The 22,924-nt window shown below is 49.7% G+C and overlaps 1 protein-coding gene across 15 annotated transcripts in view; it reads left to right on the top strand.

The window, feature by feature from the left end:
* EHMT1 (euchromatic histone lysine methyltransferase 1) overlaps nucleotides 1-22,924 on the top strand; it is a 197,031-nt gene that overhangs the window by 136,744 nt on the left and 37,363 nt on the right. For all 15 annotated transcript variants that reach the window (XM_014828102.3, XM_014828101.3, XM_070518202.1 and 12 more), the window contains 6 exons: nucleotides 3,030-3,175; nucleotides 11,059-11,202; nucleotides 12,289-12,515; nucleotides 13,703-13,876; nucleotides 15,139-15,221; nucleotides 16,477-16,583. In XM_014828102.3, coding sequence (XP_014683588.3) covers nucleotides 3,030-3,175; nucleotides 11,059-11,202; nucleotides 12,289-12,515; nucleotides 13,703-13,876; nucleotides 15,139-15,221; nucleotides 16,477-16,583 — 881 coding nt within the window. The remainder of the gene's footprint in view (nucleotides 1-3,029; nucleotides 3,176-11,058; nucleotides 11,203-12,288; nucleotides 12,516-13,702; nucleotides 13,877-15,138; nucleotides 15,222-16,476; nucleotides 16,584-22,924) is intronic.

Genomic DNA, 22,924 nt, shown 5'->3' with positions numbered 1-22,924 from the left:
AGACGTCCTTCTGTCCTGGCTGTGCTCCAGGAAGTACAGAGGTGGCATGATTTTGAATAATGTGGCTTTTTAAATCTCTCTGGTTCTAATTATGATTGGTTGAAATATGTCTTCTGGTTAGTGTTGAGCTAACAGTGCTCAGATGCCTCTGTAATGGAATATAACGTGTAGTGCTGCTTTTAAACGAGCCTTTAAATCACAGATGCATCAGCAACTCCTGTGGGAAGACCCGTGGCCCTGGAACTCGGTGGGACCGTGGGCCACCTGCACTGTGCCGGAGCTTGTCAGCGTCACTCACACTTTGTTTCCACAGCGTTTCCTCTTCTTCAGCCATATGGAAACCTGTTATCAATGAAAAGTCACTAATAACTGACTATTTTGGAAAATCTATTTGAAACGTAATATGGGGAAAATGTGAAATCCTAAAGTTATTTACATTGTATGTGGATTTTGCAGCTGTTGGGTTGTGGACTACTATAGGAGTTTAGGAGTTTGACCAATCATTTTTTAAAGGACAAATAACTAGCTTCTTAGAGTTTTGAACACTAGAGAAATCTTTAGCTCAAGATGTAAATTGTAGGCTTGTCCATCAGAGAAACAACTGTTTTTATTCTGGCACCAAACAGAGGAGAAACCCCTCTCCATTATCAGAGTTCTCAGCGTAGAACCCTCATGTTTTTTTTCCAGATGGACCAGAACACTGTGTGTCTAAGTTTTCTAAACCTGCTTTTAGATTTGTTTCAGGAAGTTACAGAATTGGACATAAGCATAAAGTGGTGTTTCATTTTATCAGGTGCCTCCTCCCCTGTGCCCTGGTGTCAGAGGTGAGGAGGCAGCACAGCGCCCTCTGGACACTCATGGGCGCAGCAGGCTCTTGCCATGATTTGTTGTTTTAGCTGAGCCACAGGAGATTGAGGGAGATGGCGGGAGGTGGCGTCTAGGGGCCCGCCGCCTTCAGGTTTCATACTCTGTCTGGTAAAAGTAAGGACCAAAGGTGGTGGTAAAGGGGTGGACAGAAAAGGACCCGAGAGAGTAACCGAAGGAGCGGCAAGGCGAGGGCCCCCTGGGAGCCGAGGCAGGCTCCTGAGATCCCAAGACCTCTTCTAAGGTGGCTTCCCCAAGGGTTTTTCCCTGTGATTGGTCACCACTTATGGATCAATCCTGCTTTGATTTAGAGAATCAGCACAGAGAAGAAAGAAGCCGCATTGCTTGGCTGTGTTCATGCTTTTTAGCACTGGAGCTCCAGAAGCTTGTGGGAGGTAGCCGTGGAGCCTCAGGCGGGACAGGAGGGGTGCAGTGCCTCAGGCTTGCTTGGGACGTGCGTGGTGTATATCTGTGACAGGTGCAAAGGGTGGGCGACAGTTCTGGGTCATGGTTCAGCATGGTCCAGGCTTGAGCCTGGAGAATGTCTGTGCCAAGATCAGAAATCACGGTATGTGGGCATGTCCATCTTCTCGTTGTCCTGGCTCCTCGGTCTGCTGAGTTGAGGTTGAGTGATGTTGTGATCCCCTCAGGTGACGAGGGAGGTCAGGAGCCCGTGATGTGGAAATGTGAGCCGGCAGGCAAGCCAGAGCTTAGTGGGAGGGGACACTCGGGTGGGATTTGCTCGCACTGTTCACGTGACGTCCGTGGTGGCTCCCACCTCTGGAGACGGGAGCACACCCGAGGTTCAGGAGACGTCTGAGCCACTGCCCCGTTGTGCACGTGTGTGGGAAACTAACTCTGCAGAGCTGGGCCCTTGCCCCCTCCCCTCAGCCTTCTCAGCTGCGTTGGCAGCACCTTTGCGTAGTCTGTGTCTTCCTCATTTAAAAATCAAGTTGCTGAGCAGGTCCCCACAAAGGCCCTCCCAGTTTTAAACTTGCAGTGATTCTGATGTGAGTTCTACCTCACCGTTCCCCTGTTTCTTCTCGGAGAAGTCTTCCCTCACCACAAAGGAAAGGTGTCCAGCCCTTGGGGTGTGGGTACCCCAGAGGCTTGGCTGCGCCGGGCGATGGTGACATCCCAAGGCGGAGTTGCCTCCGTCTCACGCTGTGCAGAGCACCCAGGGTCCCGCTTCCTGAGTGCGTCCTGGCTGTGCCCAACCTCAGGTTACAAACAGGGTGGAGGAAGACAGTCAGGGCATGTCTTCCGACCAACGTGGGAATGTTGTAGACGTGAAGATGAGAGTTCATTATTCTTACCCAAGAGAGGTGGGGGTGGGACACACTGATTCATTTTATGTTTCTACTCTGTTTCCCAAGGAGAACGTGAAAGGTGCCTGCCTTTGGATCAGCAGTCCTTGTAGTCGTCAGTCGGATCGAAGGGTCTTTCTGGGCGGGCCTGGCGTGGGCTGAGGCAGAGCTGGCTGTGCTCAGTGTGGGCTGCAGGCCCCTTCCTCCCCGTGCCGCTGGACCCGGCGGCTTCACTGTGACCCCGGGGCTGAGAAGACAACCCTGAGTGCTGCTCACATTCCTATTTTTATCCTTGTCCTGCTTTCTTCTCTCTGTTTCCCCAGCTCTTCCCTCCATCAGCTAATAAATGGGCCCTTTGGACTGTTGCAGTGGTGAAAACCTTCTCGATAATAAACTGTTACTAAATTCTTCAAAATTGAATTGATTGTGTCTGTGGCTGCAGTTCTAAAAACAAGTGAGGAAAACAAGGTCTCAACATACAGTAAACTTTTTTTGTGTGAAAACCAAAAGATTTAGGCATAGCTGGTGACAGTCTCTCTGAACTTACTGCTGGCTCCTGAGAACGTGGGTTTACCAGGTCACTCTCGAGAGCCCGGTGGGTGGTAGCTGGCTGGAGAGGCGCTTGCCTCTCCCGCCATGGTAGGTGCTCGACGGGCTGGGCCCTCCCCTTGGGGGGCTGCTTGTGCTGACGGAATTCCCAGTGCTGCTTTTGTTCCAGAGAGGTCTCTGCAGAGGCTGCCTGGGCGCTTTCTGGCCTGCCCTCGTGAGGGGGGGAGTACGCGTCGCTGAACATCGTGAAAGCCCGTCTGGGTGTGCGCACCGCTGCTAGTGACGCTCGCCATGTCTGTGTGACTTTAGGGTTGGCCAACGGGCCCGACTCAGTGGAGACGGATGGCCTTCAGGAAGTGCCCCTCTGCAGCTGCCGGATGGAGACCCCGAAAAGCCGAGAGATCACCACGCTGGCCAACAACCAGTGCATGGCCACGGAGAGCGTCGACCACGAAGTAAGCATGCTCACTTCTGCTCGCCACCATGGGCCGGCCGTGCCTGGAGCAGAGCCTTTCCGGCGAGCGTGGCCTCACGTGACCGGGAGCTCCAGTAGACTTTGCACAGAAGCAGCCAACAGGCACCAGCAGGGACACAGCGAGATAGTGGAGACCAAACACGGGTCTGGAGCTTTCTAGAAAGATAGGTACCGTGCGGTGCGTGGATAGAAGTACCTGTAGGCTTTATTTTTCCGTTACTGTCGCACTTCTGTGAAGGTTTTTCTGCCTTGCCGCAAATTCAGGTGTGCACAGGTTGAGACAGCAGAGTTGAGCTGAGACATGGATGTTATTTGCCACGCATTCCGTCACTCGCAGCCTCCACAGACCCTGTCCACCGTTTTTTAAAAAAGAACTTTTCATGTTGAAAAAGTGCACTCATCCTTTTGAACCTATTACTCTGTCTCTGCCTTTACCAACATTTCGGTTCCTCCCTCTTGTCCTCTCTTGGTTGTGAGCTAGCATTTTAAACCAAACCCCATTTTCCCACTAAATATCCCAGTACGTATCTATCTGAAGAGAAAAGAGAACCTTTTCTCATGTAACAAAAAGAGCAGCAGTTTGCTATTACTGTGTAATGCCTAGTCGATAGTCACATGTCCGTGAAAAAAATGTCTCTTTACCACATTTTTCTCTAATTGAATCAACAATGTTCCACTTGCTGTATTAATTGCAGTGTCTCGAGTCTCTTCGTCTCTTTTAGTCCAGAGCTCTCCCTCAGCCGTCCTCCGGTCCCCGTGCTGTCGGCTGTTGAGGGAACCGGCTGTACGCTGCCCCAGGCTCTGGGTGTGTCTGATGGCTCTCTTGTGTTAAGTTATCCCTTCCGTTCCTGTAGCCTGGAAGTTATGTCTGAAGACTTGAGTAGATTCAGGTACTTAAGATTTTAGTTTTATTTTGATTTAATTTTGGCAAGAATGCTCTGGGTGCAGTGAGGGGGTGCAGTGAGCTCACCATGCACCCCATCAGGAACAATGCTAAGATGAGCGGGGCTCTCTCTAGTCGCTGCCTGTGCCTTCTTCGTCAGCGCCTCACCAGCTTCACTTGGTGGTGTTACTGTCGTCAGTCACCACTGCCTGAATCCATCATCTCATTAGAAGTTGCAAAATGGTGATTTTACTGTTTTGTTGTTCCTTCTACAGTTGCTAGCTGGAATTCTTTGGCACAGAAGAACTTTCCCACATCTGCTGGGGCTATTTGGTGCCCCAGAAATACACTTCATAGTAGACAGACAGAATAAATAGCTACTTTCTGACCTTTTTTTCACTTCCAAAATAAGGAGTTGGTGCCCTAGCAGCTTCCTGTGGCAAGCAGTGGGCTCAATTGATCTTGCCTCCCACCCCCAACATCTCTTAGGAACTCACGGTCTTTTTTGTATTCAATGTGTTACAAACTTTTTTGTTGTAAAATGAAGCATAGATCCAGAAAACAATCCAAGGTGGCCTAATGAGTCTGTCCAGGGCGAGCAGTCTGGTAGCTACCACCAAGATCAGAAAGTGGACCTGGTCCCACCACCCCAGTCCTGCCTCCTGTCTTGCTCACTCCATCCACACGATTCAGCATCCACACATGTGTCCTGAGACCCTGTTGCCCTCTGTCTTCTACTTTACACACACCTCCTCCCTTTTGCTTCCTTTCAGTTTATCTGTGGAGCAACCTGGGCCTTTGGCCTTGTCATCCGAGTCTGTGGGTCCCACATTCACAGTGCACACAGCATGCTCCTCAGTGCTTCTGCACGTTGCAGCTGGGTACAGAGGCTGGGCCAGACTCAGGTCCATCCCTTTGCTAGACTTGTGGGGAGTTTAGCCTGAGACAAGAAGCACTATTATCTGGTTGTCTCTCTTTTTCTGATGTTATCAGCTGTTGATTCTTAATGCCCGTATTTATTAATTCATTGGAGGTTTCAGAGTGGTGATATCCTGTCATTTGTTGTTGATTTATTAGTTGGAATGGCTTCATAAAGAGACAAGTCATCTCATTGCTGTTTCCTTTGCCAGTTGGCACATTTAGAGGAAAGACAGGGTGAAAGTTTGAGCCTCTCTCTTCATTTCCCAGTCTTTCAGATCATGAGTTTATTCTCTGTCATCCTTTGAGGTTGACCAATTCTTTCTTTTAAAATAACATTATGAACTCATGTATTTAAACATATTTGATGGATTTTAATTCTTGGTGTTATTATTATTATTGAAGCTCAGATCACCCCAGCTTTGGCCCATGGGACCCTCTTCATTTTGAACTCTTTCCTGGGGTCTGCAAGGTCAAAACTATTTTCATAATGGTACTAAAAAGTGAGGCTCCTCCTCACTTATTCTTTCAAAGTGGACAGTGGCATTTTGTGCATTTAGAAGATCTGTATCACTCATGGAATTAACAATTTCCACAGTATTACAGAATCATTCAAAGTGCAAGGCCTGCCAGTGGGTTTTAATGTAACAGTACTAAAACTTTGTGGACACTGGCTTTGGATTTCACATTGCAATGAGTCTGTTTCAGCTATCACTTGTAGAGTTTTGATGTAGGGTCAGGGAAGAATGTCCAGTTATCTGCTCTGAATGCCAAAGCAGAGATAAGAATCCAGCCATCTTGTTAAACCAGATATTAAAGAGTTTTGTAGACAATCTAAAACAATGCCACTCTTCTTATACATATTATTTGTTTTGGAAAATAATTTTTTTATTAAAGTATGTTCTTTACCTTAACATGTGATAAGTTTACAGTCACTTGCTGCATAATGATGTTTCAGTCAAGGATGATATATATATACAATGGTGGTCCCATGAGATTAGTCCCATAGAGCCTAGGTGTGCAGTGGGCTCTGCCATCTAGGCTGTGTAAGTGCACTCTGTGATGTTCACACACCGACGAAATAACCTAATGGCGCATCTCTCAGAACGTTTCCCTGTTGTTAAGTGATGCATGACTGTTTACTATTTTTAAATAAATTAATATTTAAAAGTTTAAAAATTTCCAATATGGTAAATATCAATAGATATACCCCACTTGAACAAAAGCTGTTTGGGACACTAAATACTTTTTAAGAATGTAAAAGAACCCTGAAACCAAAGAGTTTGAAAACCACTGGGCTCTGTTTTCTTCATTCTCTTGTCCCTGTTGTGTTCAATTTTGGTTTAGTTTTAGCAGCTTTTCCCTGGTGTCCTTGTGCCCCGACCAGAAGGCAATCCTGGACCCCAGCTCGCAGGCAGCCCCATGACTCCCTTGGATTGAGAAGGGCACCCCTCTCCCAGCTCGCCTGCTCTTCTCATTCCCTCCTGCTGGGTGCCCAGTGAGGACCTCTTGGTATTTTGATGCCCTCCTGTCCTTGGGTCCATGAGACGCTGTCGGTCTTCCTTCTCCTCCCACCCAGAGACACCCGTGTCACGCACATCTCAGGGTTGCCTCCACCCACTTGCATCTTAGGTCTGTGGTCACTTGGTTTTATTGTAAATGTTGTTTGTGGGTTTTGGTTTTGCTGACTAGTTGCTCTGTCTGTTTTATGTGGGATTCCAGAAATTCTTAGGCCGCTGCTATTTTCCCAAGAATACTTGTCTTTTGATGTTCAGTCGGTCTCATCTTTAGCTGGTAGCAACCCTTTGAGAAACAAGCTCCCTTGTCTCTTTGTTTTCTTTTCCAGTCAGCTTTATTGAGGCACAATTCTCACACAGTAAAAGTCACCTTTTTTGGGTGTACTTCTGAGTTTTGACAAATGCATACAGTCAGTCCTGTGACCACCAAGACGGTCAAGAGCCTGCTGTTGAGGTCTTGTGGTGCCTTTCTCTTGTCCTGTCTGTCACTGAGGGAAGAGTGTTGACTCTTCAGTCCCAATCTTGGGTCTCTCCTTTCAGATCTCTCAGGTCAGACCCTTGTACTTTGAGCCTCTGTTGTTAGGTGCACTCGCACGTCTTCTCAGGGAACTGGCTCCTGTAGTCTTATGCAGTTTCCCTGCACGTCCCCATGACACTCCTTGTTGTGAGATCCATTTGTCTGATGCTGAGATGGCTGCCTCACTGTCCTCTGAGTGCTGTCTCATGGCTCTGATCCCACCCTTGGTTTAACCTGCCTCTGTCTTCATGCTCACAGGAGTTTCTGGAGACAGCACATGGCTGGGTTCTACTCTCTTACATGATCTGACATTCTCTTTTTTAATTGCTGTGTTTAGATCACTTCCATTTAGTGTAATTATTGATATAGCTGCATTGCAATCTAACATTTGAATAGTGTTAAGATTTATGCCATTTGTCACTCCTTTTTCTTCATGTTCTGCCTTTGGGATTGAATTTTTGTGATTCCAGTTTATTCCACTATTGGCTTTATTATTTACATCTTTTTCTGATGTTTTTAGTGGCAGCACTGGGTTTGCAATATACATCTTTAATTTATCACAGTCTACTTCAATTGATATTATACCCCTTAACATATAGTGTAAGGATCTTTTGTCATACGTTTTGATTTTGTGTATGCTGAAACCCCACAGTACATTGCTGCTGTTTTTGCTTTAAATGGTCAGTTATCCTTTAGACTTACGAAACGTGACAGCAGTCTTTGCTTCACATTCATTTAGACTGTACTCAGAGAGCTTTATTGTTGGTTTAGGTCCAGACTTCCCTCTGGTATCACATTCCTTGTGCCTGAAGACCCTTCCATTATTATTTATATGTTTATTTTCCCATAGCAAAAGTCTGCTAAGAATGAATTCTCTCAGCTTTTGTTAGAAAAAGTCCTTGTTTTGCCTTCGTTTTTGAAAGATAATTTTGTGGGTCTAGAATTCTCAGCACTTGAAGATGTCGCTCTGGTGGTGTTTCCGTAGTTTCTAGTGCGAAATTGGCTGTTGTTCTTGTCTTTGTTTCTCTGCAAATGATGTGAGTTTTTCTTGGTCTGGCTCCAAGATTCTCTGTTTGTCTTTGGGCTTCGATGTGGCCGTTTTTCGGTTTTCTTTTTTCTCTTTTAGTATTTATCCTCTTTGGGTTTCTCTGAGCTTCTTGGATTTTGATCTGAGATCTCGTTATTCCTAGAAAGTTAGTTCTCACATGGTGGCTCTTTGCTCTTCAGCCTGTCCTTCCTTCTCCTTCTGGGGCTGCACTCACACATGTGTTAGGTCCTTTGATGTTGTGGATGTTCTGCTTTTTTTCCCTCTATTTTAGGTTTAGATTGTTTCTATCGACCTTTTTTCAAATTCAGTAATTTCTTCTTCCCTGTTGAGTATACTTAGGAGCCGATCAAAGGCATTTGTCGATTGCCGTATTTTTTTATTTCTAGCATTTCTATTTGACTTTGTAACATCCCCCCGATAGTACAACGTCTGGTCACCTGTGAGTCTGCTTCTGTTGACTGTTTTGTCTCTTGGCAGCAGGTTCAGACTCCTTCTGTGCAGGACTTCTTGACCACAGTACTGCTGATATTTTGGACCAAGTGATTCTTGGGGACAGGATGGGGTAGGGGGGCTGTCCTGTTCGTTGGTGGGTGTTTAGCAGCATCTCACCCCTACTTGTGCAGCCGTAGCTGTCTCTGATACTGACAGATAGCAGAGATAGCAGGTTGGCCTCCTGCCAGCCTCAGAATTCCTGGTGGTGCTCACACCAGCTCTTCTCTCTGGCTTTCCCAGCCCCTCCCCGGAGGCAGTTTCTCTGACCTCTTTTAGTTTTTCTTTATGATATTTTTCTCTGTACTTTAAATAATCTGCTTCCTTCTCTTATTTGTTGGCTTCCTGCTTTGAGATGTTGTTGTTGGTTTCTTCCTGTGCAGGAGACACTTTCCGTTTTTGTTCCCCTCCTCATTGCCCTGTCTGCAGGCTATGGGCCCTCATTGTTTTTGGTTAAAACAGCTGTTTGCAGTTTTCATAACATGCTACAGAAGCGTTTGTGGCCGAACAGCACTGTTCTTGGATTACATTTCCTTTCCTGAACAACTTTTTGTTCTCCTCAGAGTTAATAATTACCTGATTTCTCATTTTTTGTTTTCTTTCTACCTACTACAGATTCAGTCCCAAACTGAGAGGTTGCTTATTTCCTGGGTGTTTTCAGACACAGTGAGTCTCTCTGGGTCACAGACTTTTTCATCTTGATGCTGTATAACCTTCAGTAGCTTCTTAAGAAAGGCTGCTGGGGCGATAAATGTCTGAGACTTTGTATTTTGAAAATGTTTCATCTCGTTTAGCTGACGCTCTGGCCAGTAAAGCACTCTGGGTTAGACTTGTTCCTTTTGAATGTTGAGATCACTCTTCTGTTTTGGTTTTACTGCATGGGCCTGCGTTGTCCTCTCTGGGGACTTTTAGTCCCGTCCTCGCCCATGTCCTGGGCCTGGTGTCTGTTGGGACCTGTTTTCGCCCGTGTCCTGGGCCTGATGTCTGCTGGGACCTGTCTTCGCCCACGTCCTGGGCCTGATGTCTCCTGGGACACGTGTTTGGTTGTTCTGGGTTGCTGGTGCTCATCTCAGGAGCACAGACGTGCATATCCTTCACTTCTGGAAATATCACTTTAGTTCTTTCATCATTTGCTCCTCTTCCTTTTTTCTTTATTTTAGATCTCCTTGATGGAGCCTCCAGTTTTCTTATCTCTTCTCTGTTTTCCATATTTTTGACTTTTTGCTTTACTTTGAAAATTCCCTCTATCTTCCAGCATTTCTTTGGAAATTTTCATTTATTCTACCTTATTTCTAATTTCTGAGAGTTTGTTTTTGTTCCCTGAGTGTGTCTTCCTGATAGCTTCCTGTCCCAATTTCAGAGCTGTCATGAGGTCTGTTTCTCTAAGGGCATCAGCGACAGTGTTCCTCGCATGCTCTTCTCCCTCTGCCCCATCTCTGTGCTCCTCGGAGTTCTTCTCACATTGGCTTGTTTGCACTAGTTTCTGTCTTTCGTCTTAGCTTCTCCTGTGCAAGCACCTTTCTGGAGAGTGCAATCCTCGAGCAGGAGTTGGGTGAGGAAGATGGGACTGGGGTGTGCTGGCCACAGCTCTGTCCCTTAGTGCTCACTGACCCTCTGCATCCGCTGTGCTTGGTTAGGGGGAGGGCTGCATCAGCTGTGCAGTTGCTGAGCAGGAAGGGAGGCTCGGGGGCTGGCCCGGTGGCGCAGCGGTTAAGTTTGCACGTTCTGCTTCTCGGCGGCCCGGGGTTCACTGGTTCGGATCCCGGGTGCGGACGTGGCACTGCTTGGCAGCCATGCTGTGGTAGGCGTCCCACATATAAAAAAGTAGAGGAAGATGGGCATGGATGTTAGCTCAGGGCCAGGCTTCCTCAGCAAAAAGAGGAGGACTGGCAGTAGTTAGCTGAGGGCTAATCTTCCTCAAAAAACAAACAAACAAACCAAAAAAAACAAAAAAAAAAAAAGGAAGGGAGGCTCATTGTCTGAGGCCTGAGGTGGGCTGCTGTCGGAAACACACCTGGGCTACCTGACAGGTGTAGGGACGAATCCCAGGCCCATTGTCTGTGTGGCTACCTGTCAAGTCTTTGTGTAGTTGACCTCACTGGCATTTTGCTCTGGCTGCCCCAACCACTTGCGGTTCCATGGATTCACTGTGTGTTCCCCACTGCTGGTCTGTGACATCCTTTCTGTCCAGCCTGGGTTGTCCTGCCCGGCATATCTCCATTTTCTTCAGTACCCAGCCCAGAACCCAGCTTGCCTAGGATTCTTAGGTTCTCCTTGTTTTGCGAGGTTAACCACTTGCTCCTCTAACATTGTGCAGGCGTGGCTACCCTGTCACCCTGTCCTCTTTCAGTGGACGTGCAGAGGATGGTGCTCTGCCTTCCCTCTTTACATTCCCGACCCTACACAGGCACTTGAAGTCTGCCTTGGACTCACACTTGCTGAGCTCCCTGCCCACGGCTCTGTCGCTGACCCTGGTCTTATCTGATTGCAGCTGGGCAGGTGCACAAACAGCGTGGTCAAGCATGAGCTGATGCGCCCATCCAGCAAGGCACCACTCTTGGTACTGTGTGAAGACCACCGGGGCCGGATGGTGAAGCACCAGTGCTGTCCCGGCTGCGGCTACTTCTGCACGGCGGTAAGTGCCCAGCTAGCCCAGCCAACCTTCGTGTCCTCGGCGAGGCACACCATCTGCTCATCTGTGCTCACTCCCTCTGCTGGCCAGCAAGCGTGGCAGACACGTCCCAGCAGCTCTGAAGTCTGGGGCCCACCTGGAGGTTTCTAGCTCTGCACAAGCCCTACCTGTGAGACTTTGGCCTCCCAGGGACAACTGGGGCATGTGAGGCAGCACCCTCGCTTCCCCTCCTGCTGCTCACTGTGTTTGAAAACACAGCGACCTCTGCTGGGCAGGGTGCACCTTGCCTCTGCTTCACCCTCATCTGCTCCTTCTCGGATTTTCTTCATCAGTTACTTCATTCCACACTTACCTGTGCCCACCGGGGCCTAGGGCACCTTCCCTGTGGGACCCTGCAGTTCACTTGGCCTGCAGCTCAGGCACCCACCTCGGTCCAGACCTTCTCCAGGGATGTCTCCTTGGATTTCACACCTGTGTGCCCTCCCCCGTCTTGAACATCCTTTTTTTATCTCTGCTAAAGAAGGGGGAAGCTGCTGCTCTCTGTCCATTGGCCTCTGGCTTCCTGCGAGAATGTGCTGATCTCAGGGCTTCTCACACTCGAGCTCCCCTTTCTGCCAGTGAGGGTTCTTTCCTCATGTCATCAGGGGTTTGCCTGAAAGGCCACAGGGATGTTTGGTGTCCTCTGCAGAGCACTGTTGACAGCGCCTTCCTCCCATGCTCTGTTCTGAGATTCTGTTTTCTGTCTGTCCTCCCTGGGTCCTCCTTGGGACCTGGTCTTCTGTACAGCCTCTCCCCTGGTTAGGACAGATGAGGAGTGAGGCCTCGGCCTTCTTGGGGCACGGGGTGTGGGGGGCAGTCAGGTAACCTCTCCCTGCTTTACCTTCTCTGTCTGAGACAGGGAGACATGTACGCTCTTTGTAAAGTCCACGCAGATGTAGGGCGGTGGTCTTCTCCTCACCTGGCTGGCAACCGGGACCCTGACTGGCCTCTGGCCTCCCACCCCCATCCATGCTCACTGATGTGCCTGGTTTACTTTTCTGCATATTAGCCCGAATTTTAAAAAGTGATTTCTTGTCTTCCCATTTTTAGGGTAATTTTATGGAATGTCAGCCTGAGAGCAGCATCTCACATCGTTTCCACAAAGACTGTGCCTCTCGAGTCAATAATGCCAGCTATTGTCCCCACTGTGGGGAGGAGACCTCCAAGGCCAAAGAGGTGACGATCGCGAAAGCAGACACGACCTCCACCGTGACGCTGGCCCCAGGGCAGGAGAAGAGCGCCGTGGCAGAGGGCAGAGCTGACACCACCACGGGCAGGTACGGTGTCCGGCTGAGCCTCACGTCATTCCCCTGAGGATGTGGCTGTTTAATTGTTGTTGATTGCTGCTGTTTCATCCAAAAGTCTCCCTGCTGACTTGGGCTCACTGTGATTTCTGACGCTTAAGACGCGCTGAAATTCACACACTCGTTGCCGTTTGTGCAGAGGCCGCTTTCTGCAGCAGTTTGCTTTTGCCTGTTTTTGAGCCATGTCACAGGACCCTAATTGATGTGGCATTACAGTATTTTCTGTCAGTGGCACAGTGCTCCCATAGGGAGCTGTTTGTCTGCAACTTGGACTCCTGTGAACATGTCTGTATACATCTAAACAAGTTGTATCTGTCTGTACACACTTGTAACTCCATGTATGTGTCCATATACATCTATACATCTATGTGCATACATGTATAATATGAAACATTAGCATGAGCTGCTACAGTTTGCTATTACTGCATTAGGTTTTGAAGGCACTAGCTGAAAAAGTGACCTAAAAGAAAAGGATTCACATTGGAAACATAATTTTCTTCCTAAAAGAATTTGGTAGAAATAGCTGAAAAACTTGTAGAGCTAAAAGGAGTCAGTAAGAGATCAGATAATGCAGAGATATCGGAAGTCACTTGCCTTGTGCCCTACCAAAAGTATGCAGCTAGAAAATGAAATGATGAAAGAGAGCCTTTCAGAACAGCAACAAAACCCACAACTACCAGGAAAAAGCAATTAATGCTTATCACACTAATATAAAGAAAACTGTAAAACTTCACTGAAAGTCAGACTTGAGCAGTAGGCATAGCAGAATTGAATATTGGAAGGGTGTCTGTTCCTTCATATTACTGTATCTTAATCATATTAATGTATAAATTTAATGCACTTTGAATCAGAATTCCGATGGATTTCCTTCTGTTGGGAAGGGCAGCGGACTTATTGATAGATTTAACCTGATTTTGAAATTCACAAAAGCAAATTTGAGCACGTGGCCCAGAAGTCCTGGAGAAGCTGCCCATGTTTTGAATGTCAGTATTCTGGGAATTTGATTCTGAATCCGGACTCTTTGATAAGTGAGAGCTCAGTCCTCTCCCTCTCAGAAGACGGCTCCGAATGAGTCATGGTTTGTTTTCATTGGTCCCACACGAAGGGAGGTTTCTCATGTCTCTAAAACCCTGCGTTTCGTTTATTTCCTCCTCCTGAAGCACTGCTGGACCACTGCTCTCAGAGGATGACCAACCGCAGAGCACGGCTCCCCCGGTGCCTGAGGGCTTCGATCACGTGGGGCCAGCCGGGCTGGTGAAGCCAGCCCCTGGCCTTTCCCAGGGACCAGGGAAGGAGACCCTGGAGAGCGCCCTCATTGCTCTGGACTCGGAAAAGTAAGCACTGGCCTGCGTGTTCAGACCTGGCTCAGGGCTCCGGCTCCTTTGCGTCTCCATACCGGGCCTCTTCCCTTCCACACATTTCTTTTCCTCCTGTTCTCTCTCCATACCTGTATAAGCCAACTGCTGGGTCGTTTATGTGTGTGTCCTTCTGTCCCCCATGGCTTCCAGTACTTGCCAAGGTCTTGCTTCTTAGGTGCCTGCACCCTGTCAAGGGTGTGGGGTCTCCCTCCAGGGTGCCAGGCATCCCAGGAGATCGCTGTAGCATTTTTCATCCTTTTCATTAACATTGTTCATCAGGACGATTCATGTATTTTTATATTATTTTGGAAAATTATTGCAAGTTATTGTCCATTATAGTGGACAAAAGGTGACCTCTTTGAAGTCATCAGTGAGGACAAACATCCCCCCGATACTGCTGACCATGGCATTGACCTCAGGGCATTAGGACAGATGCAGCTCGGCCAGTCCCTCATCTGTGAAAGGAAGGCTTGGACGAAGTGGCCCCGCAGGTTTACCCACCATCTCCCAAATCCTGCAGCCCGACTTGTGGCTCTGTGGGAGGCAGGGCCCAGTGTCCCTGACCCATGAGCAGGCATGTGTCCTCTTGCCAGGGACACCACGGTCCCCTCAGGGACGCTGAGCAGCCCAGCGCATCAGGCCTCGGGCCAGGCCACGTGTCCCCTCCCTCAGGATTGTGCGCCATGTTGCTCTTTTGCTTTGCTGGAAGTTCTAGTGTTGGGACACATTTCTGAGTTCTCTGTAGTGTTTTCTCTGTCAGTCTACAGCCTCGTCTCTGGCCCTGTTCTTACATTGACTCTTCTGTCCCCTGTGCTGCTCACCAGGCCCAGACTCTGTGCTACTGAAGGGGTGGGGGCAGCTGACTGTAGTTGTGCTGCCTTGACACCTCGGGGCCTCCCTTGCCCTCACTACAGGGAAGTGGTTCGCTCTGTGCCCCGAGTTGGTTGTGTCGTCACAGTATACTGGAGCCTCAGGAGCCGTTCTCCTGTTGTGGATGAAGAAGACAGTTCCTCATCTTTGTTGTTTTTCCTGTGGGATGCTTCAAGCCTGGGGGATGTTGGTGCCCTTGACCTTGACGAATTGGCAGGTGGCCGTCATCCAGGCCCTGCCAGCCTGCGTGTGTGTGTGTGTGTGTGTGTGTGTGTGTGTGAGTGTGTGTGTGTGTGTGGCTGCGGGTGGGCCTGGATCCAGGGTGAGGGGAGCCTGCTGGCCACAGCTGTGCTGTGCTTTCCCCGCAGACCCAAGAAGCTTCGCTTCCACCCGAAGCAGCTGTACTTCTCCGCCAGGCAAGGGGAGCTGCAGAAGGTACTCCTCATGCTGGGTAAGTGGGCTGTCGCTTCCATGGGGTCCCTGCCAGCCTGTGTGGCCCCCAGGAGCAGGTGTTGGTTGGTCACTCTTTGCTTGTGAGATCCGTCTTATTTTCTCTGTTTATCTGTCTCTAATTTCTGTGATCTGTGTAAATAGGTTGCCCAGTGGTGTTCAACCTATTTATGATGTTCATATTCAGTTATTTGTGGTAGTAGAAATATTCTCTATGAATTTCTCATTTTTTTAAAAAGAAATTACGTGCATGATTATTAAATTAAGAAAAAATGTAAATTCAAAGAAAATCAAAATTAATGAGCTGGGGCCTGTTGTGCTATATGATGATGTGGATGCAGGTGTCTCTAGAAGAAGTGACTGTGTGAACAGAGTAGGATGCAGTTAAATTACACTTAAATTTGGAGCCCACTTTTGTATTTGTATTTTATAGTAGATAAACCACTTGGTGTAGATTTCCGATATCCAAACATGTGCTCGTCAGATCTTCCCAGCTTCATCTTGTGCTGAAGAAAGGGTAGTAATTTCATTCTGAGTTCACAGCTCTAGGCTTGATTTCTCTGGGTTGGAAAGGGTAATTAAAAACCCCTTTACTTGGCAGTAAGTCAAGAAAGAAGCTTAACGGTTTGTGCTAAAAAAAAAAAAAGAAAAGTTTTATTTAATATTGACCAGAATGGTGATTTTCCTCATTTTCCACATAGACTCTGGGTGGTGCTGAGGTTGGCCGGCTGCTCCAGGGCTGGACACTTGGCTGAGTGTCCCCGTCAAGCCTGCTGAGAGCCTCTCTCCCGAGCCGTGCTTCTCTTAGGGCCATGCCCTGGAGGCACCTGCTCCCTCGGAGCCTCTGTCCTCTGAGGTCGGCGTGCACAGTGGTCCCTCCACCCAACCCTCAGGGCCTCAGGAGGCTGTGACCAGGACGCATGAAAACACAGAGGGAGCCCCAGAGAAATGACTAGAGCCCCGAGTTAGACCAGAGAAGGGAAGCGTTTGTGTTGTTAGGTGATTTCCGACAACAGCCTTACCTACTGAATCCACGTGACACGAGGATGCTTCCTTTTGAATCTTACTGGTGAAGTTGGGGCTTGGTTCATCCACTGGACACAGGATGGTGTGTGATGATCCTTCACGGCTCCAGCGTTGGCTGTTGGTTCAAGTTGGTTGTCCATGTCTGTCTCTTGTCAGCCTTTCTAACCATCCTGCAGTGGTGGGAATCAGTGGCTGCCTCTGAAATAACTGGTAAAACTGTTTGTTCACAGTTGATGGCATCGACCCCAACTTCAAGATGGAGCACCAGAACAAGCGCTCCCCACTGCACGCCGCGGCAGAGGCCGGCCACGTGGACATCTGCCACATGCTGATTCAGGTCGGGCAGCGCACCTCTCCACAGAGCTCCACCTGCTCTCTCGTGTCTTCATCAGTGTAAAATAGCTCAAAATTTGTATTTCTGAGAGCTAAAGAGTTGAACACTGCTCAGAGGCTTCAGTGGAAACCAGCATACCTGTCCCTGCCGTCCTGGCACATCCTGGTGCCTGCTGCCTTGCCCTCGGCAGGCCCTCTGGCCTTTCCCACTGTTGGAACATAACATGCTGCTGAGGCAGCGTTTCCTGATAGGTGGTTTCCACTGCTGGTGTCGTTACTGATTTCCTCGTGTGGAAGGGCCTAGCCCAGGCGCACACTTCCCTCTCCCCGCTCCTTGTTGATTGCGTCACCTTTGCGTTTAAGTCAGCGGTGAGAATTTGCCCTGCTGACGACCACGTCAGTGGTTTCTGAGCTGAGACGTGCAGCGTTCGTGGCTGTCTTGTGCTTCCGTCGGCTGAGGGGAGTCTGCACCCTGCTCATTCCTCTCACCCTCTGAGCAGAGTGGGAGGCTTGTCTCCGTTTCACACATGAGGTGCCCTGTGCCCCCTGGAAAGCCCTGGCTTGTGCTCGCTCCGCCAGCACTCTTTGGGACGTCCCTGACGCCTGTGTTCACGGGGCCCGCGTGTCCTGGAGGCCACACTTTAAGTCTGATCCTTCGCGTGTGGTCCGTTCTTGATCTTGGAGACCGCAGGAAACTTCTTTGACCTGCTGGTCTGACAGTTCGTCTCTGTGCACCATGGTCTTTTTTAACCCCCAGGGCACGTGGCTGCCTTTCAGCGTAGACACCCCATCCCTCGATGTCGGGGGGCTTTCTCGTCTGGTTGCCTGGATGCCGTCTTCCTGTCCATCTGCCAAGCTCTCCCTGGGTACCTGCTGTTCAGACGTCGTGCCTTTGGGCCTGGCGCTCTGGGCTCCTGCTTCTCTCTGCCATGTCTCGTCTCTTCATCTTTCCGTTCTGTGTTCTAGGTGGTGTTCTCAGGTTGCCCTGCCCGCTCCTCTGGGGGATTTTCAGTCTGTGCTGCCACATTTTGAAACCAAGCCCTTTCTTGCTCCTGAGAGTTCCTTTTCTATAGTCTCTTGTTATTCCCTTGTTTCTCTGAAAATGTTACCCACAGCAGTTTTGAAGTTTTATGCTGCTCTGTTTGTTTTGGTCTTTCTTATTTAAAGATTTCCACAAATGCTTGATGATTCCTGTTTGTTTCTGTTTAAAGTGAAGGACTAAAGTGCTGGCAGTAGGTTCTAGGTTGGAGGGCCTTGTCAACGGCTGGTCTTCACTGTTGGGGGTCTGCAGGGACGGCTCTTTGTTGGGCCCAGACATTGCTGTGTGGACACATGTGTGCAGCTGTCACTGCGTGTGCCTCTGTTGGCACCATGGAGTGGAAATGGCTGACCATCTCCTGTTCCCAGCCCTTCTTTCCCCCCACTCCTCTCTGTCTCCCATTTTGTGTCACAACTGCTGCCATCGAGTCACTGTCTGCCTGGAATATTTTCTTCATCCTTTTGTTCTCACCTTTGCTGGAAGAGGAAGCAGCTGTGTTGACAGAGTAGGATGCAATGAGATTTAAATTTGGAGCCCACTTTTGCATTTGTATTTTGTAGTAGATACATGTATCGGTGTAGATTTCTAATATCTGAAAGTGTACTCGTCTGATCCTTCCCAGCTTCCGCTTAGCCTGAAGACCCTTCGTTTTGGACATACCTCTTTTAAACAGTGCATAGCTAGATTTTAAAAAGCTCAGTCTGACAGTCTTGGTATTTTAATAGGAACCTTTAGTCTAGTTAATACTTACTGTAATTTCTGACATTTGAATTTCTCATGTCTTATATTATGGTTTTGATTCCCAGCCTTTTAAGACAGATATTTCTTTTTCACTCCCTTTTGTTGTCTCCTTTTGGGTTGATTTTTGTTTTAATTGTCTTGTTTCTTTTCTCGTTATTCTCTTGCAAGTTACATACTTCTCTTTCTTGCCCCCAGAGGTCACTGTGGTTCTAACATGCAAACATTCCTTACAGTCTGGAGACTGATGAGATCCTCATGGAGCGAGCTTCCGAGGCGATTGCAAGAGGGTCCTGGAGGCTGAGGGAGGGAGAGTGTTGGCATGAGAAGACTTTGAGCGGTTTTGGTGGGGAGGCCCACAGAGGCCTGCAGGCGCAAGTTCAGGGGAGAAGCTGAAAGGATTTGGAGATAGCAGATGGGGAGTGCTCAGACTGAGCACACGGGCATCTGTTCTCAGTAGTGACCGTGGCGAGGATGACTGACCAGACAGAGGACAAGCTCATTGAGGGAGGAGGTCAGGAGACTGGCTGGCGGGATCATTGGTATGGACATGAGGCAGTGTTGGAGGAAGTGACCTTGGGGAGCTGGTGTTCTGAGGGGCTCAGGAGAACAGTATTGAGAGGACTGTGGGGCGGCCGGACTCCAGCGACGTCCCGTTCTCCTCCTGGCGCTGAGAAGTCGAGGAGGGCATGCGTGTGGTTTCTGCTTTTGCTGAGGGTGGACCATAGGGTCCAGTACACTGTGGGATTGTTGCAGGACGGAGACGAGGCAGGAGATGGGGACGGAGGGATGTGCAGAGCCCCAAGGCTCCCCTGGTGTCTGTGTGCTGTGGGGCTGTGGTGGGGGAGCAGGGGAGTGGCAGCCCGGTGGCTCTTGGCTCTTGGAGATGGTATGCAGGCTTCTCGGGACGTGCTTTTTCTCAGTCTGGAATTCTGGGTTGCCAGTTGTTTTGTCTCCCTTCCTGAAAGGGGCAGTCCCGCTGTCTCCTGACCTCAGTGTTCCTTTGGACCTCAGCTTGTCACTCCTTTGAAAGGACCTGTTTTCTCTTTGTTTTTGTTGAGTTCTTTTTGTAGGGGAAGATTCACCCTCAGCTAACATCTGCTGCTGGTCTTCCTCCCGTTCTTTCGCCCCAAAGCCCCAGCACATAGTTATGTATAGTTTTAAGTTCTTCTGGTTCTTCTGTGTGAGCAGCTGCCACAGCATGGTGCTGACAGACGAGTGGTGTGGTTCCATGCCTGAGAACCGAACTTAGGCTGCTGAAGCAGAGCATGCCGAACTCTAACCACCAGGCCATTAGGGCTGGCTCAGCTTTTTTGTTTTTTTACATTAAAATGTGTGTGTGTGTGTATGATGCATACAGAGAAGTCCTTAAAATGTAAACATCTGTTAACAGATGATTATAAAGGTAGTAAACCTTACTGCCAGGTCGGGACATAGTTCTGCTTGCTCCCCAGAAACACTGTGTGTACCTTCCCCAGAGGGAGCCACTCTCTGGGCTTTATTGTGACAAGCACATCTCTGCGTTTCTGAATCATTTTACCACTGTGTGAGCGTCTTCCAACAGTACGGCTTAGCTTTGTCTGCCTTGAAACTTTATGCTCCTTGAGTCACACAGTGTGAACCCTTTTGTGTCTACCTTCTTTCAGTCAAAGACCAAAAAACCTGATGAGTGCGTGCAGACCCTGGGGAAACCGCGTGCGGTGTGTGGTCTGGTCAGTGGCACCGATGTCCCTTTCCTGCTTCTGCCCACGGGCTGTGGTTGTGTAAGATGCTGTCATGGAGAAAGCTGGGCGAAGGGAACGAGGGAGCGCCGTGTTCTGTTTTGCAACCTCTTGTGAGTCTTAAACTATTACAAAATACAATGTTATATATTTTGAAAAAAAATCCCTTTTATATACATAGGCGTTCTGTGTGATCTGCACTGACGTCTGTCCACCGCCTGGAGGTCTGACTGGCCTGGCACCACTTCAGATTAGATCCTGAGCCTGATGTTTTAATTTGATGACCCAGGCTGCAAACGCCCTGAGCGTGAGGGCCTGCGGTTGTGTGTCTTTTTCTTCCCCCAGAACCCAAGCAGCTCTCCTGGATCCCCCTAGGGAGAGGGAGGGAGCGGGGGCATTTCTTGTCTGCCCTGAGCCCAGGGTGCTGTTCCCTGGAGGCTGACTTGTGTGTCCAGGCCGTCCCCCTCACAGCCCTGCACTGGGCCGGCTCTGGCTTCGTGATCTCTCCCCAGCCCCAAGGCAGCACTGGAACTGCCTCCGATGTCACCAGCCGCACGCCCTCACTCGCTCTTGGCTCTTGGCCCACTGGGTCTGTGATAGTTCTCTCCCAGCAGGGACGCCTATGAGGGTGGCTGTGATGCTGCTTCGTCCTGTGTAGTGTTCATCCCGAGGGCCTGCTGAAAGCAGCTCTCTTGTTTCATTCGGCCACCGGCCCCTGCAGCGCACTGGACCCTGCCACATGGGCCATTTGAATTCAAATGGCAAAATTAAAGGAAAGGAAGGATGTGCTTCTTGGGCACTCAGCTGCGTTTTGACTGCTCACTGGCCACGTGGTCAGAGTGGCTGTGCTGTTCACAGATGGAGAACATCCCGCATCGGTGGGTCAGCCCCAAACTTTGGCGACACTGGGTCGTCTGTGGTCTGTGTGTCCCTGCCACTGGTTGCTCACGGCAGCTGTCTGTCCTGGGCCCGGGGCTTGTCTTCCCCAGAGATTACTGCTGTGACTTCTCCTGCCGCTGGGCTTCTGTCTGCCCAGCCTGCGCCTCCCTCTGCGGCGCAGCACAGGACAGCCGCCGCCTGGGCTTCGCGTGGTAGTGTTTGCTGCTGTGTCTGGGCTTTCCGTCCCGGCTACTTCACTTTGAACGACAGCATGCTGTGAGCCTGGCAGGCATTTTCTGGTAGAAAAAGGCACATTTTCTAGTACAGAGCCTGGAGGGGAGGGACAGAGCGATGCCTGCTGCACTGACCCCCTGGAGCTCGAGGACCTGCTGTGGGCTGCACACACCCCGCACACCTCTCCAGGGGCCTGCTCGGTGTCCAGCACTCCCGCCGTGGACCTGCGTCAGGTCCGTCCTGCTGGACGCACTGGGCCTTTTCCCTTGAAGACCTGTCTCCCTGTGCTCTCCATGCTCTGGTGGAAATCCTGCTGGTCCTGGGGCAGCCTCCTGGTTTGACTCTCTTCTCCACCTCCCCCTGTTCTCCAGGTTCTCAGAAATTGGGTGTCTCTGTCTCTGGGATGCCCTGCGCTTTCCTGCTCATGGCCACTTTCCTCGGGGGCTCTCCTGGAATCCGTCCTGGGTTGTCTGTGTGTCCCTCCAGTGGGCCTCTGTGCTTGTGTGTGGAGCTCTGAGTTGAGACGAACACACTGAGTGTGCTTGTGGGGCCGCCCAAAGCAGTCCTCACACCTACACCCCAAGTCTCAGGGAAGGCCTGGTCCCCCAACCCCTGACCTTCAGGCACTGCCCATCCTTTGGCTCTGCTCTGCGCCCTTGCAGACTGGGCCCTGTCCAGTGGCTGCCCAGCGTGGTGCTGCCCCCACCTCCCAGACTATCCTCTGGGTTGGCTTGTGGTCACTGTCCTCGAGCCTGCTGTAGCTGCCCACCCCCCGCAGCCTTTGTTCTTTGACTGAGATTCCCAGGGGTCAAGGAGGAGCATTGCCAAGTGCGTGTGCCCAGTTTGTGGGCAGCGCCTGGCCTTCACCTGCAGAAGATGCGTCTTGCTCCGTGCAGCCCGGGCTGAGTGTGGCCCAACTCCACACTGGCCTCATGAGCGCTGTGTGAACCCCTCACTTTGCACCCTATCTCGAGTGGTGTTTTCATTTGTTAAGATTGGCTGCTGTGGAATCCTGGCTTGGCTTTGCCCTCATATTGGGCCACTGACCTTGGCTTTGAGTTTTGTGTGTTAAGAGTCGACGTTGCATCCCCTGCCCCCATTTTCTGCCTTAAGGCTCCAGCCCATTTGACCTCTGACTACAGCTCTGGCCCAGTGGCTGTGCCCTGTGAGTTGAGGAGGCAACTCTGAAATCGTTGCGTCTCCTCAGAGCTCCCTGGACCCTCTCTGCTCCCAGGTTTCCATGTGCACCATTCTCTCTCTCTTTAAAGCTTTCTTACTTAATTGTGTTACTTTTATTTCTTAATTGCAAATGGTGAAAACAGTACTGTTTTCCGATATTCCATAGTAAATATTTCTTTTATAAACTAAATATTAGCTCTTTGGATGTCAGTCTAAGAAGTCAGACGTTTTCTCCCCTCTGGGGAAAGATTTCAACTGCCAGACAGCTGGTTTGCTTTTAGCACACAACCCGTGTTCAAGTTGGGACTTCTGACATTTTAAACAGACAGAAGTTTACCCATGTAAGCCTGCTAGCTCGCCCGTGTTTCAAGTACACACTCTACTGGGAAAACTAAAGATTGCTCCAAAATACGTACCACTAGAAATTAGTTTTTGTTCTGTTTATTTTGGCAAACATGAAAATAGCTGGAGACAGAGGCCACTCGGGCTACTGAGCCAGGGTGTCCTGCGGTCCCTGCAGGCCGGGTCTCTGCCTGCCTCTGGGCTGGCCCTGCT

The sequence above is a fragment of the Equus asinus genome, chromosome 10 (genome assembly GCF_041296235.1).
Source record: "Equus asinus isolate D_3611 breed Donkey chromosome 10, EquAss-T2T_v2, whole genome shotgun sequence".
NCBI lineage: Eukaryota > Metazoa > Chordata > Mammalia > Perissodactyla > Equidae > Equus > Equus asinus.
The sequence above is the reverse complement of the archived record's forward strand: the minus strand, read 5'-3'. Positions and strand labels throughout refer to the sequence as shown.